This window comes from Sphaerodactylus townsendi, linkage group LG16 (assembly GCF_021028975.2).
Source record: "Sphaerodactylus townsendi isolate TG3544 linkage group LG16, MPM_Stown_v2.3, whole genome shotgun sequence".
NCBI classification, from domain to species: Eukaryota; Metazoa; Chordata; class Lepidosauria; order Squamata; family Sphaerodactylidae; genus Sphaerodactylus; species Sphaerodactylus townsendi.
The window spans coordinates 23,814,356-23,829,424 of NC_059440.1; the positions used below are offsets into that span (position 1 = coordinate 23,814,356).

Here is a 15,069-nt window from a genome sequence, read left to right on the forward strand (position 1 = left end):
GGGGGGGTGGGGGGGGGGGGGGGTGGGGGGGGGGGGGGGTGGGGGGGGGGGGGGGTGGGGGGGGGGGGGGGTGGGGGGGGGGGGGGGTGGGGGGGGGGGGGGGTGGGGGGGGGGGGGGGTGGGGGGGGGGGGGGGTGGGGGGGGGGGGGGGTGGGGGGGGGGGGGGGTGGGGGGGGGGGGGGGTGGGGGGGGGGGGGGGTGGGGGGGGGGGGGGGTGGGGGGGGGGGGGGGTGGGGGGGGGGGGGGGTGGGGGGGGGGGGGGGTGGGGGGGGGGGGGGGTGGGGGGGGGGGGGGGTGGGGGGGGGGGGGGGTGGGGGGGGGGGGGGGTGGGGGGGGGGGGGGGTGGGGGGGGGGGGGGGTGGGGGGGGGGGGGGGTGGGGGGGGGGGGGGGTGGGGGGGGGGGGGGGTGGGGGGGGGGGGGGGTGGGGGGGGGGGGGGGTGGGGGGGGGGGGGGGTGGGGGGGGGGGGGGGTGGGGGGGGGGGGGGGTGGGGGGGGGGGGGGGTGGGGGGGGGGGGGGGTGGGGGGGGGGGGGGGTGGGGGGGGGGGGGGGTGGGGGGGGGGGGGGGTGGGGGGGGGGGGGGGTGGGGGGGGGGGGGGGTGGGGGGGGGGGGGGGTGGGGGGGGGGGGGGGTGGGGGGGGGGGGGGGTGGGGGGGGGGGGGGGTGGGGGGGGGGGGGGGTGGGGGGGGGGGGGGGTGGGGGGGGGGGGGGGTGGGGGGGGGGGGGGGTGGGGGGGGGGGGGGGTGGGGGGGGGGGGGGGTGGGGGGGGGGGGGGGTGGGGGGGGGGGGGGGTGGGGGGGGGGGGGGGTGGGGGGGGGGGGGGGTGGGGGGGGGGGGGGGTGGGGGGGGGGGGGGGTGGGGGGGGGGGGGGGTGGGGGGGGGGGGGGGTGGGGGGGGGGGGGGGTGGGGGGGGGGGGGGGTGGGGGGGGGGGGGGGTGGGGGGGGGGGGGGGTGGGGGGGGGGGGGGGTGGGGGGGGGGGGGGGTGGGGGGGGGGGGGGGTGGGGGGGGGGGGGGGTGGGGGGGGGGGGGGGTGGGGGGGGGGGGGGGTGGGGGGGGGGGGGGGTGGGGGGGGGGGGGGGTGGGGGGGGGGGGGGGTGGGGGGGGGGGGGGGTGGGGGGGGGGGGGGGTGGGGGGGGGGGGGGGTGGGGGGGGGGGGGGGTGGGGGGGGGGGGGGGTGGGGGGGGGGGGGGGTGGGGGGGGGGGGGGGTGGGGGGGGGGGGGGGTGGGGGGGGGGGGGGGTTGGGGGGGGGGGGGGTGGGGGGGGGGGGGGGTGGGGGGGGGGGGGGGTGGGGGGGGGGGGGGGTGGGGGGGGGGGGGGGTGGGGGGGGGGGGGGGAGTGTGAAACAGACTTTTCTCTGTGATACACCTCTGAAGATGCCAGCCACAGATGCAGGCGAAGCGTTAGGAACAAAATCCACCCGACCACGGCCACACAGCCCGGAAAACCCACCAGAACCAATCTTTAAAGCTGTAAGTCTGGACTTCTGCCTTGTTTTTGAAACCAGTCGAAATGCTAGAAGTTTCCTCACCAGATTTCTAGCATGTTACCCCCCCCCCCCCCCAGCAAATTAAAACTCCAGGGATACACAGTTCAAATCAGAAGTCCAGTGTGCGAAGTGAACAGTTTTATATTCGTATCTCTCACCATGATAATTTCCTGATCTCGAAAGTTCTTCTAGAGCGTCATTGACCCGGCTGATGTGATAAACCAGCAGTCAAAACACAGATAAAAAATAAGGCTAGACTTGTCTAGGATGCAGAGAAAATATATGATTCCTATCTCTGGAATTCTTGTGAACCTGTGAAGTATTTAGTCATGATCACTCGGGGTTTTCAAAGAAAGATGAGCAGAGGCAGTTTGCCACTGCATTCCTCTGTAGAGCAAGTCTTCTTTTCCTTGGTGTTCTCACATCTGAGTACTGACCATGACTGACCCTGTTTAGGACTGTACATTAAATGTAAAATGGGGTCGATCCACAAATTTTCTACTACATCCCCCTGTGTTGCTCCTGAAATGGTGGAGTCCCCAGGACTTGGGGCTGTTTATTCTACAAGGACCAGCCCTGCTTTAGCATAAAGCCAATTCAAGAAAAAGGAGGAGGAGGAGGAGGAGGAGGAGACTGTCAGCTCGACTGTACGAATGTGGCCAAGAAGAGGAGGAGGAGAAGTTTGGATTTATACCCCACCTTTTCTCTCCTGTAAGGAGACTCAAAGGGGCTTACAATCTCCTTTCCCTTCCTCTCCCCACCACCAACACCTTGTGAGGTAGGTGGGGCTGATAGAGTTCTGAGAGAACTGTGACCAGCCAAGGTCACCCAGCAGGAATGCAGGAATGCGGAAAGACATCTGGTTCATCAGATAAGCCTCTGCCGCTCAGGTGAAGGTGTGGGGAATGAAACCCGGTTCTCCAGATTAGAATCCACCTGGTCTTAACCACTACATCACCCTGGTAATAAACAATGCAACCATGGCATGTGCGTAGAGGGGGAACCGTGTTGCTCGTCCCAAAAGATGTCCCACCCGCTGTCCAATATGCCCCTGCAACCCACACAGAGTCACACTGCAAACAGCGTTCACAGCAGCAAGCGAAGTGTCGGCTTGAGAAAGAATCACCTTATCCCAGTGACAAAATATTACAAGTCTGGGTAAATATAATACTTATTTGGACCCAGCACAACTATAGAACACTGAATGAGAAAGGCTTGTTTGTAAAGGCTCGCAATGCCTCGACTGTACAAATGTTGCCAAAGGATTATCTGATTTGATTCCCGAAGGCCAGATTGCGGCTGCATAGGAAGCTGTTTTCCCGGTTTCCTTTTTGATGTGAAGGATCACATGAGATCTGACGAGATCAGGGAAGCCTGGGGCTATCCAGGTAAAAAAAAAGTCCAGGCTACTAAAATAAAACCAAAGACAGAATGCTAAAGGGCTCGGGGTTTCTCAGCTCAGGAAACAGGACGACGGCAACAAATATCCAAGTGTTGACTTAAGTGAGAAGTAAGCATCACAGAGTTCCTTGGAAAAGATTCTCAAGTCTACCTGTGATTGGATGGGCCAAACGTGGATGGGGCAAAGGATCATAAAGTATGAATGGTTGGGAACAACAGGTGATCAGTTAGGGTGACGGATTAACAACCTTTCACAGCTGACCGCAAGCCTTGATTTAAGCTACCTTACAGGGCTGTTGTGAGGAAGGAACTGGTACTTTATTCCCGGCCCAGAGCTGCTAAAAAGGAGGGGGCAAGGCAAAGTGGAAATAAATCCCCCCATCATGGAGAGATGCCAACCTCCAGGTGGGACCAGGGGATCGCTCAGCATTACAGCTCCTCTCCAGACTACAAAGATCAGTTCTCTTGGAGAAAATGGATGCTTTGACTCTATGGCTGATTCCGCATGGGCCAAAAACAGCGGTGTGAAAACGGTGTGAAAACAGTATAAACCCTTTTACACCGTTTTAAACCCTTTTACACCGTTTTCACACCATTTTCACACTGCTGTTTTTGGCCCATGCAGAATCAGCCTATGGCATTGGAGATTGGACCCCACTGAGGTCCCTGCCAGCCCCAGAGTTTCCCAGCCTGCATCTGGCAATTGTACTCCTACCCCATCCTCTCCTGTTGAGATGTGTCTCTCTGTGGCACGCACATCTAACCGTGACATGCCTCCGAAGATGCCAACCACAGGTGCGGGCGAAACCTTAGGAGCAAAAACTACGAGACCACGGCCCCATAGCTTGGAAAACCCACAGTAGCCTGTTAATTCTGGTTCTGAAAGCCTTGGACAACATTTATCACGTCCGCCCCTAAGGTAGAGACACCTGGCATTTCTACCCTCCCATGCCACTTGCTCTGACCCGGTTCACACCCATCCAAATCGTCCCCAAACTTGAGCCCGAGTCACACCACTCAAAACTCGAGCCCCCTTTACTGATTTCAACCCATCCGCCTCTACAAGGAAAGGGGAAGGGGCCAGTCGCCCCGAGGAGGGTCTGTTCATGTAGGGATTCTCCGTCAATCCGGGTCCCGCGGGGAACAGCCGCTGGGAGTGTCCCTGTCGCCCTTCGGCGGCTTCCCTGACCGGCGGCGCTCGCTCACCCACCTGCGCCAGCAGCAGTAGCGGCAGCCAGAGCAGCGCCGAACCCAGCCTCCCTGCCATCTCGCCGTCCGGGCCAGAAAACGAAAGCTGCAGCCTCCGGGCTCAAGCAGAGACACAAGGGGCGGTCTCAGGCAAAGGAAGGGGACGGCACTTGGAGTCCCTGTTCGGATCCGCCAGCGCTCCGCCTGCGGGGCTGGGCGAGCCTAACTTGACTCTGAGCATGGGCAGAGGGCTTGCCGCTGGGCAGATCATGGGGCTGGGTCACGGCTGGCGCGGGACTTACATGTACCCTTCTGTCTGGAGGACTCCAGTCCCCACCTGGAGGTTGGCAATCCTATAACAGCCTATCCCCAGCTGTCCGTCCATCGGTCTGCCAAGGACCCTAATGGAGAACTCTAAACCAGAACGCTTTTGCCCCCAGAACTGATGTTGTAGCCATACCATACCCTGCCCGGCATGGATGAAAAGAGCACTTCTGGAACTGGGGTGGTGATTTCGACCAGGAGTGGCAGGAAAAGGGGAGAAGGAGGAGGAGTTTGGATTTACACCCCACCTTTCTCTCCTGTAAGGAAACTCAAGACCGTTTACAAACTCCTTCCCCTTCCTCTCCCCACAACAGACACCTGGTGAGGTAGGTGGGGCTGAGAGAGTTCTAAGAAAACCATGACTAACACCCAAGGTTACCCAGTAGGAATGAAGGAGTGCAGAAACACACCCGGTTCACCAGATAAACCTCAGCCACTTAGGTGGAGGAACCCCAGTTCTCCAGATTAGAATCCAACTGCTCTTAACCACTACACCACACGGGCTAAATGTCCCTCTTATTCTCCTCTCCCAAGAATTGCAACCCCAGCGTCTACATTCTGCTAAAAATAAAGCACCCCCGGGGAGAAAATAAATTGCAAAACTTCCAGGAACCTGTGGCTGCCTTGTGACAGCGGGGGATTTTGCTGTCTTGTCAACAGCCAACTTAGAGCAACACCTTTTCAAGGTGAAAGACAGAATTGGTTCGCCATTGCCCGTCTCTGTACTTAACATGCAGAATAATGTACTTTCAATCCACTTTCACTGCACTTTGGAGCTGGATTTCACTGTGCGGAATTGCAAAATCCACTCGCGAGCAATTGTGAAAGTGGATCGAAAGTGCATTATTCTGCGTGTGCGGAAGGGGCCCTTGTTTGGCAGTCTCCCACCCAAACATTAACCAGGTCCAACCCTGCTTCTGAGATTTGACAAGGTCAGACTGCGTTATCCTGGGCAGGGAGGTTTACAAATATGACAATTTCCCCTCTAGAGCAGCTCAAGTCAGCTTGTTTCATTTCCTTGGAACACAACCGAGCTGCTTAGAGGCCCCTTCCGCACATGCAGAATAATGCACTTTCAATCCCCTTTCACAATTGTTGCAAGTGGATTTTGCAATTCCACACAGTGAAATCCAGCTGCAAAGTGCAGTGAAAGTGGATTGAAAGTGCATTATTCTGCATGTGCGGAAGGGGTTAGAGAGGAAAGGGAGTTTTTTTTTAGAACTGTTCCCCTCCCCTTTCTGAGCCCAAGTAAAGATATCAAGGACGTGCAGTCTGAAGCTCCCATTATGCCTGGGCACTGTGCATTTTTGCAAACATTAGACCCAGTATTTGCACCCCCTGTCTTCTTTTCTCCTTCTTCTCTTTTTCCCTTCACCCTTTCCCTTTGAATTTCCCTACCGCTGAAAATTGAGCCCGGCCCCGGTGAATGGCAAAAAGAACTAGTTCCCACACTGCCAGGAAGGATTTTGCAATTCTGCATGAAGAAAGGCAAGAAAAATCACACGCTGAATCTAGCAAGACTAGTGGCAAGAAGGAGCTGGTTCAGCCCTCTTAAAGACGCCGAAGGAGCAGGTCTTTGGGAAAGCCGGTCTCTGTCTGAGTACCCGCTGCACATCAGAGTAGGGACTGCTGAGCTCCATGGAGCAATGGCCTGCCCTGGGATTCTGGATTCATTTAAATTATATACACCCTGCCTTGAGTTTGCAAAATCAAAACCGTGACAACTGCAAGGACCTGTTACGGAGAAAAAGGATTAAAAATGTCTCCCTTCTTTACTAGCTCTCTGAGAGAGGAAGACATCCAATAGAGTGACTGGTTTTCCCTCTGTTTTATTCCCACAACAACCCTGTGAGAAGAAGAAGAGTTTGTATTTATACCCCTCCCCTTTCTCTCCTGTAAGGAGACTCATAGGGGCTCACAACCTCCTTTCCCTTCCTCCCCCCCACAACAAACACCTGTGAAGTGGGTGGAGCTGAGAGAGCTCCGAAGAACTGTGACTAGCCCAAGGTCACCCAGCTGGCATGTGTTGGAGTGCACAAGCTAATCTGGTTTCCCAGATAAGCCTCCACAGCTCAAGTGGCAGAGCGGGCAATCAAACCCGGTTCTCCAGATTTAGAGTGCACCTGTCCTGCTCTTAACCACTACGCCACTGCTGCTCCTAGGTGCAGCCAAGAGAATATGATTGGCCTGTAGTCATCCAGTGGAGTTTCCTGTCACCGCAGGAGGTTTGGAAGCAGGCTTCCCAGATAGCCATCTAACATGCTAACCGTAACACTTCAGTCCTGAAAGAAGAGAGCCAGCCCATGTCACCTTCATCCAGAACAAACAGACTTTTTTTGCATTACAGATATCCCTTCCACATGGCGGGAGTTAGGGACGCAGTATCCCTGACAATCTGGAAATCCGTGTAAAAAATTTTGACCCTCCCTTCGTACCACAGAAGAATTTTTCTTTTTCTTCTCTTTGAACTTTAAAAAATACTATACTTTTACTATATACTTTTACTACATACTATAGTATATACCAGTGATGGTGAACCTTTTCGAGACCGAGTGCCCAAATTGCAACCCAAAACCCACTTATTTATCGCAAAGTGCCAACATGGCAATTTAACCTGAATACTGAGGTTTTAGTTTAGAAAAAAACGGTTGGCTCTGAGGCACGCGTTACTCGGGAGTAAGCTTAGTGAAACAACCGTGCAATGATTCAAATGGGTGAATCACGATCCTAGGAGGGTTTACTCAGAAGCAAGCCCCATTGCCAGCAACTGAGCTTACTCCCAGGTAAAGGACCATGCCCAGTCCAGCCTAGATGCGTGTGTGGGGTGATTTTCCACCCCCTCCCACATGATGAACTCTGTGCGCGAGTGCCCACAGAGAGGGCTCTAAGTGCCACCTCTGGCACCCGTGCCATAGGTTCGCCACCACTGGTATATACTATATATACCATTGATGGCGAACCTTTTCGAGACCAAGTGCCCAAATTGCAACCCAAAACCCACTTATTTATCGCAAAGTGCCAACACGGCAATTTAACCTGAATACAGAGGTTTTAGTTTAGAAAAATACGGTGGTCTCCGAGGCATGCGTTACTTAGGAGTAGGCTTGGTGGTAGTCGGTGGCTTTGCTCTGAAGCAACCGTGCAACTCTTCCAATGGGTGAATCGCGACCCTAGGAGGGTTTTCTCAGAAGCAAGCCCCATTGCCAGCAACCGAGCTTACTCCCAGGTAAAGGATTGCGCTTTAGTTCTTCGCATGAAAATCAGTGGGGTTTAACAGTGCTTAACAGGGTTACCTACACTGCTTCCCCAAAACTGGGTCTTAGGTTTAATGCTAATAATCGAGCTTAGCAGCCCAGGCCAGCCTAGATGGGGGGGGGGGGCACTCTGTTTGCGCGTGCCCATAGAGAGGGCTCTGAGTGCCACCTCTGGCACCCGTGCCATAGGTTCACCACCACTGATATATACGATATACTTTTGCTATATATTTCAGTATTAAAAGACAAAATATGTTGATATTATGCAACACTATTTTATGCACTTCTGAGTTTCCAAATCTTTTCTGTGTCATCTGCTAGCCATTGTGTGTCATCCGCGTCTTCCCTAAACTTCCCTCAAAATTCCCATTTCATTTCTTAAGCCAACCCACAATATATCCAAACCATGATGGGGAAGTCATGACGTGGAAGGGATACCTGCATTTTCAAATGTACCACAGGTCATTTGCAGTTTGAAAAACGCTAGAAATAACAACACAGCCAAGCCATAAAGTATGACAGGCCATTAGCTGTTTATTCAAAAGCTGCTGGGAGCCATTCTCTTTCGACTTCCACATTTGCAGGATAAGTGTTTGCCCCGGCATGCTTCTCCAAATCTGCTTCCGCAAATGGAGTTTGCCCAAGAGGAGAGTGGGAAGGAAATGACACTAAAAAAGTATGCCCACCGTTGACTGTGCAATACACGTGCGCAGGATCCACTGAAGACATCTCTCCATTCTGTTGCAAGAGAATTCTATTTTCCCAGGACTCAGGCTGCAGAGATTTCCACCCACTCACATTTGTTACATGTGTCGAACACAGTCCTGCAATGTCGCAGGCACCAATTGGCTTGGGACCATGTCATCGCCAAGCAATGAGGAACAATTGCGTTAACACAATTTAGCAAAAGCGGAGCAAAAATAGTCAGTGTAATTATTAAATGGTGGGTCGTTTTTTACAATACAGGAAAATTCAAAGTGCTTTTTAAAGTTGACAGCACACGCTGTCCACTTAGGGTGACCAACTTCCCGACGTGGCCAGGTATTCTCTCAGAGTTGCAGCTGATGTCAAGATTATTCCCATCAGCTACTGGGTGATCACTACTGCACAGAGGATTATCGGCTGCCCTCTCCCCTCCTTGGAAGAACTCTATAATTCCCGAAGCCTAAAGAAAGCCCAAAATATTCTGAGAGACCCGTCTCATCCAGCACACTCTCTTTTTGAACTGTTACCATCCGGCAGACGATACAGGTCTATCAAAACTAGGACAAAGAGGCTTAGAGACAGCTTCTACTCTAGAGCTGTGGCTATGGCCGCTTCCACACATGCAAAATAATGCGTTTTCAAACCACTTTCACAACTGTTTGCAAGTGGATTTTGCTATTCCACATAGCTTCAAAGAGCACTGAAAGCAGTTTGAAAGTGCATTATTCTGCGTGTGCGGAATGAGCCTATGCTAAACTCCGCGGCTTCGTGTTGATGTGTTTGGGGCTGTGTAGGGAGGGGTGGAGGAAGGGGAAAGTGAGGATGGGGTATGAGTCTGAAATTGTGTGCATCGAGGAATGCTGCTGTAAATTTTGTTGTGCGTGCACAATGACAATAAAATGTTTATGCTTATGCTAGAGGAAATGGCAGCTTCTGAGGATGGAATTATTAGTTGTCCAACCTGAAAAGAAAATTAGGAAATTGCACTTCAACTTTTCATGTTCTGAAAGCCAAGTTTAATTCTGGCTTCTTGAGCCAAAGGAAAAATGGCAGTTGCCGCTGTTAAAGGAATTTAGATTCTGTTCACAGGACGTGTTTGGCCATTGATCTGGGCTTGATCAAAGGCTTCTTGGCTCATCTTAAGAAGTGACATTTTATTCAATATTTCACCCAGAGTTGCACATGCATTTCCCCATTTGCTAAAGTCACGGGAAGGAAAATTACTGTTACTTCCCTTCATCTTCAGTTCCCACAAAGAGGAGTCCGTTTAGAAAAATCTGTCAAAACCCACATTTTTTAAAAAGTTGGAAAGGCAAGCTTGTAAAGATCAGCTCAAAAAAATCCATGGAGTATCTCAGGCAGAAGGGAACCGCTCAGTTGCAGTGTTTCCGTGAATTTCCTCTTTGCTAGTGTGGCTGCTACTCCCCATGGAACCTGATCTTATCTGACATGGGTCAGGGCTTTCGATTTATAATTTGCAGCGTGTGTTTGGAGCATAAGAGCTTGTTTTCAGGCAAATGTGTGGTTAGGAAAAAAATATCCTGGCACTGCTATGACATGAAGTACAGAATAATCTTTAAATAGGATATTAAAAAATACAGTCCCCTGTGCAAGCACTGGGTCATTACTGATCCATGGGGTAATGCCACACTGTAATATTTACTAGGCAGAGGAACGAGGAGGAGGAGGAGAAATTTGGTTTTTACACCCCGCTTTTCTCAACTAAGGAGTCTCAATGTGGCTTACAAAAGCCTTCCTGTCCTCTCCCCTCAACAGACACTTTGTGAGGTACGTGGGGTTGAGAGAGTTACAACACCAGCCTTTATTGGCATATAAAACAGGACAAAATTTTAAAACAAAACAAGGTTAAGAAATACAGTTAAAATTACTAATTTCCAGTATAAAATTTGCAACAGTTTCATAAAAGAGTACATCAGAGCTGTTCAGGAGATTGGGTATCTTATAACACTCATGCCGCTGAGAACATTGCAAGAAAATAGAATTCATATATTTCATGCGTATCTTATCATATTTAGGGCATACAAACAGAGAATGGTCAAGGGTTGAGAGAGTTTGGAGAGAACTGGGCCTACTCCAAGGTCACCCAGCAGGCTTCATAGGGAGGAGCGGAGAATCAAACCCAATTCACTAGTTTAGAGTCTGCCACTCATGTGGAAGAGTAGGTAATCAAACCCGGCTCTCCCAGATTAGAGTCCATTGCTCTTAACCACTGCACCACACTGGCTCTTGCTGGCTGAAAGGAAAGTCTCTGCTCAATCCCTGATTCCTTTGGCATACACTTTCTCCGACTTCCTGCATTCTGCTACTTTTCTTGAGCAATCTGTGGAGTGCCTTCTTCAGTCTCACCACAAGATGGCAGAGTGGACTCACCTGAACAGAAGTCTGGCAGGCAGGTGAACGGGACTCTCCAGGATTGGCAGGAGCCTTTCTCCTGGTCTTTGTTCCCACTTCCAAACCCTTCAGCAGGGCTTAACCAGAACAGAACAGTGACAAAAGGCAGGGAATGAAGTCTTTGGACTAAATAAATCATGGCAGGACTAGGAGATGGAGAGGCAGACCAAAAATAAATCAAGGAGTTCTGGATCACTTCCAGCTGCCTCTAACAGTTTCAGAGAGCCTCTGAGATACCATAAGATTCAAACTGGAAAGGAGACCAGATATGGATTCTTCTTCCCTGTGCCACCAGGTACATTGGTCAGAAGTGGCAGAGCAGGGGATCAAACCCGGTTCTACAGATTAGAGCGCACCTGCTCTTAACCACTACACCACGCTGGCTCTCAAGCAAAGCAAGGTAGCCATTTTTTTAAAAAAACCAGGGAAAACAGCATAGAGGGAAAACAGCTCAGAATCCCTATTTCGCGATCCCTAGCCACAGCCAGCTTCCTTTGAAACAGCATTTGCAGCTATATTGGGTGGGAGGTCCAATTGGGTGGGAGGTCCAGTCACAGATTCCTGCCATCCCATCCCACTCTGCATTTTCAGGGTGAGGTTGCCATACAATTTGTCTTCCTAGACCTAGGCCACCGAAACTGGAAATCCCAATGTCTGTTGTTGTTGAGCTGTTCCCTGATTCCTCCGCAATTGTACTTCTCCTGGCTTGCTTTCTTTCTTCCCGGTGCTGTTTTTCAGCCAAATAGTTCTCACAGCAGCCCCCTTTCTATTTTGAGTATCAGAAGGAGGAAGCAGAACCCAAAAAGCAAACAAAAACAGTTCCTTAAAATCTAACACTGGACCATTATTATGTGCCCTTTGGGGCACATGCTGAAAAAGTCAGAAATGGGGAGATTTTTGCGGTCTGCCTAAGGCAGTGTGGTCTTCACCTTCTTCAGACTTGGGACCTTTCCAGCATGCAGGCACATAACAGGAAGTTGTGTCACAGGCAGAGAGGGAGTTGGAGTTGTGACCTCACTTGTGGCAATCAGGATGATAGGCAGCAGGTGAAAAGAGGGCAGAAAAAGAGGTGTCGCATCCGAGGCAGTTGCTGATCCTCAGAGCTTCCAGTTGACCCCCAAGGGCCTTGGACCAGCAACCTTCAGTGCTGCGTCCCCTTCCGCCTCTCCGGTCCTTGCTTTCCCCCATCTTCAGCAAGGGTACACCGATGCCCTTGCAGGCACACAATTACACCTCTGTGTAAAGGCACGATGGCAGCCTGCATTGCTTTCGCAGGCTCCGTTCACTGCCTGCACAGAGGCATGCAAACGGGACAGCAGGAGAGTGGGTTACTTTATCCCCCCTGCAACCCGCTCTCAGTACTGCGCGGAAGAGGCCTAAGAGGATACCTGGTATGATGGGGTATAAATCCCAAACTCTTCTTTTCTACTATTTTCCATTCTTGGAGGGATGTCATGATGGTTAAACTGGAACCAATTCATATGTGTTACCCAAATCCAGGTTACCAAACATCAACTTACACAAATAACATCTATATGTTACCCGCTTTGGCACCCCCTGCATATGACTGGTGAGAAACTTTCATTGTGTAAGGTTTGCAAAAATCAGAATGTCGCAATCTGCACTTATCCCATTTCTGTATAACAATCTAACCGATGCTCTTAAGATACCTATGCTTTTGAACAACATGGATCCCACAGTGTGCGAGAATGTAGCAAAATTTCTGCTAACGATAATAGACGTAAGTCTAGATGAATACCAATCAATGTCTATGTATTATGACCACATATAGCCAGCAGTAATTTTTCTAGCTTCTGTCAGTATCCGATGACATTTAAGTGAGTCAACTTAGCTGAAGGAATGTCCTATAGTTACAGAAGGACCATGTGTATATTTTAGTTCCAGTGTCTATAATTGTGAGCAATAATGGGCAAATTTTGTATGCTTATTTTGTATGTTTACTTTATGCCAATAAAGGCTTGTTACTGACTGGTGAGAAATGACGCATTCCACAGCTGCAGTTAAAATATTAACTTCATTTAGCTCTGCAAATCCTAACACAGTCATGCCTAGCAAGGCCATGTTGATAGCAAGTCAACGGCGATCCACCATGATTTCACTATGATTTATTTGCATGCTCTTGCCTGGCTTGTTTCCCTCCCGTACTCAAAAGTTCATGCAGGATTGTCAGGAAAAAGAAGCTACTTGCAGACTGCAGCCACAACAGCACAAGAGGGTTTTTGGAAAAGCTTAAGGATGTGTGGTTTGGGTCTCATCAAGATGGCGCACCCAAACCGGCTGATACCTTCGCGGGAGATGGGGATCTCTTTGGCACATGGATGCCAACGGTTTTCACCAGGTTCCCAGTGATAAATGGTTTTGTAGCGCTGTCTTAAATCTTCCCCGCCCAAGACGTAAATCCGATTGTCACAGCAAACCACCCCCGCGTTGGCTATTCCTCGAGGGAGTTTCGGGAGTCTCACGTTGTAACTCACTTGGCCCACCTTGTTGACGAAGAAACACTTGCGGCTGCTTTGACGGTTGTCTTGTAGTGGACCGCCTTCATCTGAGTTCCGAAGTTTCTTCTCACTGAATCCCCCAATGACATAGATGCCGTGGTCCACAGCGACAGCCCCGGCAGCAAAGAAGCCGGTAGAAAGAGGCACCTGAGTCCAGGCATTGGAGTTAGCATCATAAATCAGAAGCCCTCGATGAAAGACCCAATTCAACAGGATGCCTGTGGCTCCACCCAGGAAATACAGTTTTTTCCGGAACACACAGGAAGCAGGGTGGCTCAGAGCAAAGGGGAGTTGGGACATCTCAGCCCACGTCTTCATTTCAAGATCGAAGCTCTCCGCTGAGTTGAGAAAGCTCTGGAATTTGCACCAGCCTCCCACAGCAAAGAGCCTCTGGTTGTAGAACAGGAAACCATGCACACACCGGGGTGTGGCCATGGATGGGAGCTCCGCCCACTGGCATTTGAAGGGATCAAACTCATATAGAGCTGAAGAATAAGAATTTCTGCACACCCCTCCGGAAATGTAGATCTTGTCATCACCCGCTGTACAGCAAGCGTGTGTCAAAGATTGCAAACCAGGGAGCTTCTCCCATTTTTCAGCCTGGGGTTCATAGCAGGCCATGAAGGCATCCTCACGTCCCCCCCTTTGGTGCTCCCGCATCTGGGTGTCCACACACACAATGTGTGGCTTGCACATGCCCTGTCGTAGCCCTCCCGCTTCTCGCAATCTCTCCTGGCTGTCCAGATTCTTCCATTCAAGCTTGAGATCCCCCCACTTCTCCAGTTCCTTGCAGAGTCCCACCTGTTCCTCGGTGCTGAAGAGGGGAAACCGGACATGGCGTATCAGCTCTCCAAGGTGAAGGCTGCGCTTGCTGGGTTGATAGCTCACTGGCGCCCGCGCAACTTAGTGGACATCAGCTCAGGCGCCCGTGGCCGAATTACCGGAAGATATCAAAGGGGCCCGCGAGGGTGTGCCGAGGTCCAACTGAAGGAAGGCCTGCTGTTCGAAGACCTTCTCAAAGTTGTGGGTGAGGAACTTCACTACAGCACGAAGCAAAGGCTGGCTTTTGTGCCTGTGGGCCAAAGCATCGATTGCAAAGCAGTTCTGCATAGAAAGGTTTGTTCTGAGGAACCTGGAAGGGGAGAGAGAATAAACAAAAATGAATTGGTCTCCCATAAGAATCAACATGGCCGATGGAATCTCACCTCAACAATTAGGTGATTGGGGTGTTGTGGGGTTTCCGAGCTGTATGGCCGTGTTCCAGGAGCATTTTCTCCTGACATTTCGCCTGCATCTGTGGCTGGCATGTTCAGAGGATCTGAACATGCCAGCCACAGATGCAGGTGAAACATCTGGAGAAAATGTTCCTGGAACACGGCCATACAGCCCGGAAAACCCACAACACCCCAGTGATTCCAGCTGTGAAAGCCTTTGACAATATAATCAGGTGATTTCCACAAACTCCTGAAAATTGTAGCTTTCTTCATTCAGAGACAAGCCACTCTGTTTTTGCAAATAAATTATGTAATGAGAACAGGTAGAAATGTCTAAGGTATGATTTCCATCAGCAGCGATGAACATATTTTCCACATTTCTTTTCCTTTATTCCAAAATCACACTTCCAATTTAACGAGGAACTTTTTGGAAGATTAATTCCAGAACTGGAGAATGCATGAGTAGCTGCATCTTTAATTTCTGTCTGTTTCTTTTCGTTCTCATTCCCCTTTCCATGTTATCAACTTGTACGTGTGCAAGGATAAAACACTGAACAAGAGCAAT

General features: G+C 51.5%; 1 protein-coding gene across 1 annotated transcript; it reads right to left on the reverse strand.

The window, feature by feature from the left end:
* Positions 1 to 12,972: 12,972 nt before the first annotated feature.
* Positions 12,973 to 14,400, reverse strand: LOC125445708 (kelch-like protein diablo). Its single transcript, XM_048518957.1, is given in 1 exon segment — positions 12,973 to 14,400. A coding segment is annotated over 1 exon segment (1,428 nt).
* Between the last annotated feature and the right edge of the window lie 669 nt (positions 14,401 to 15,069).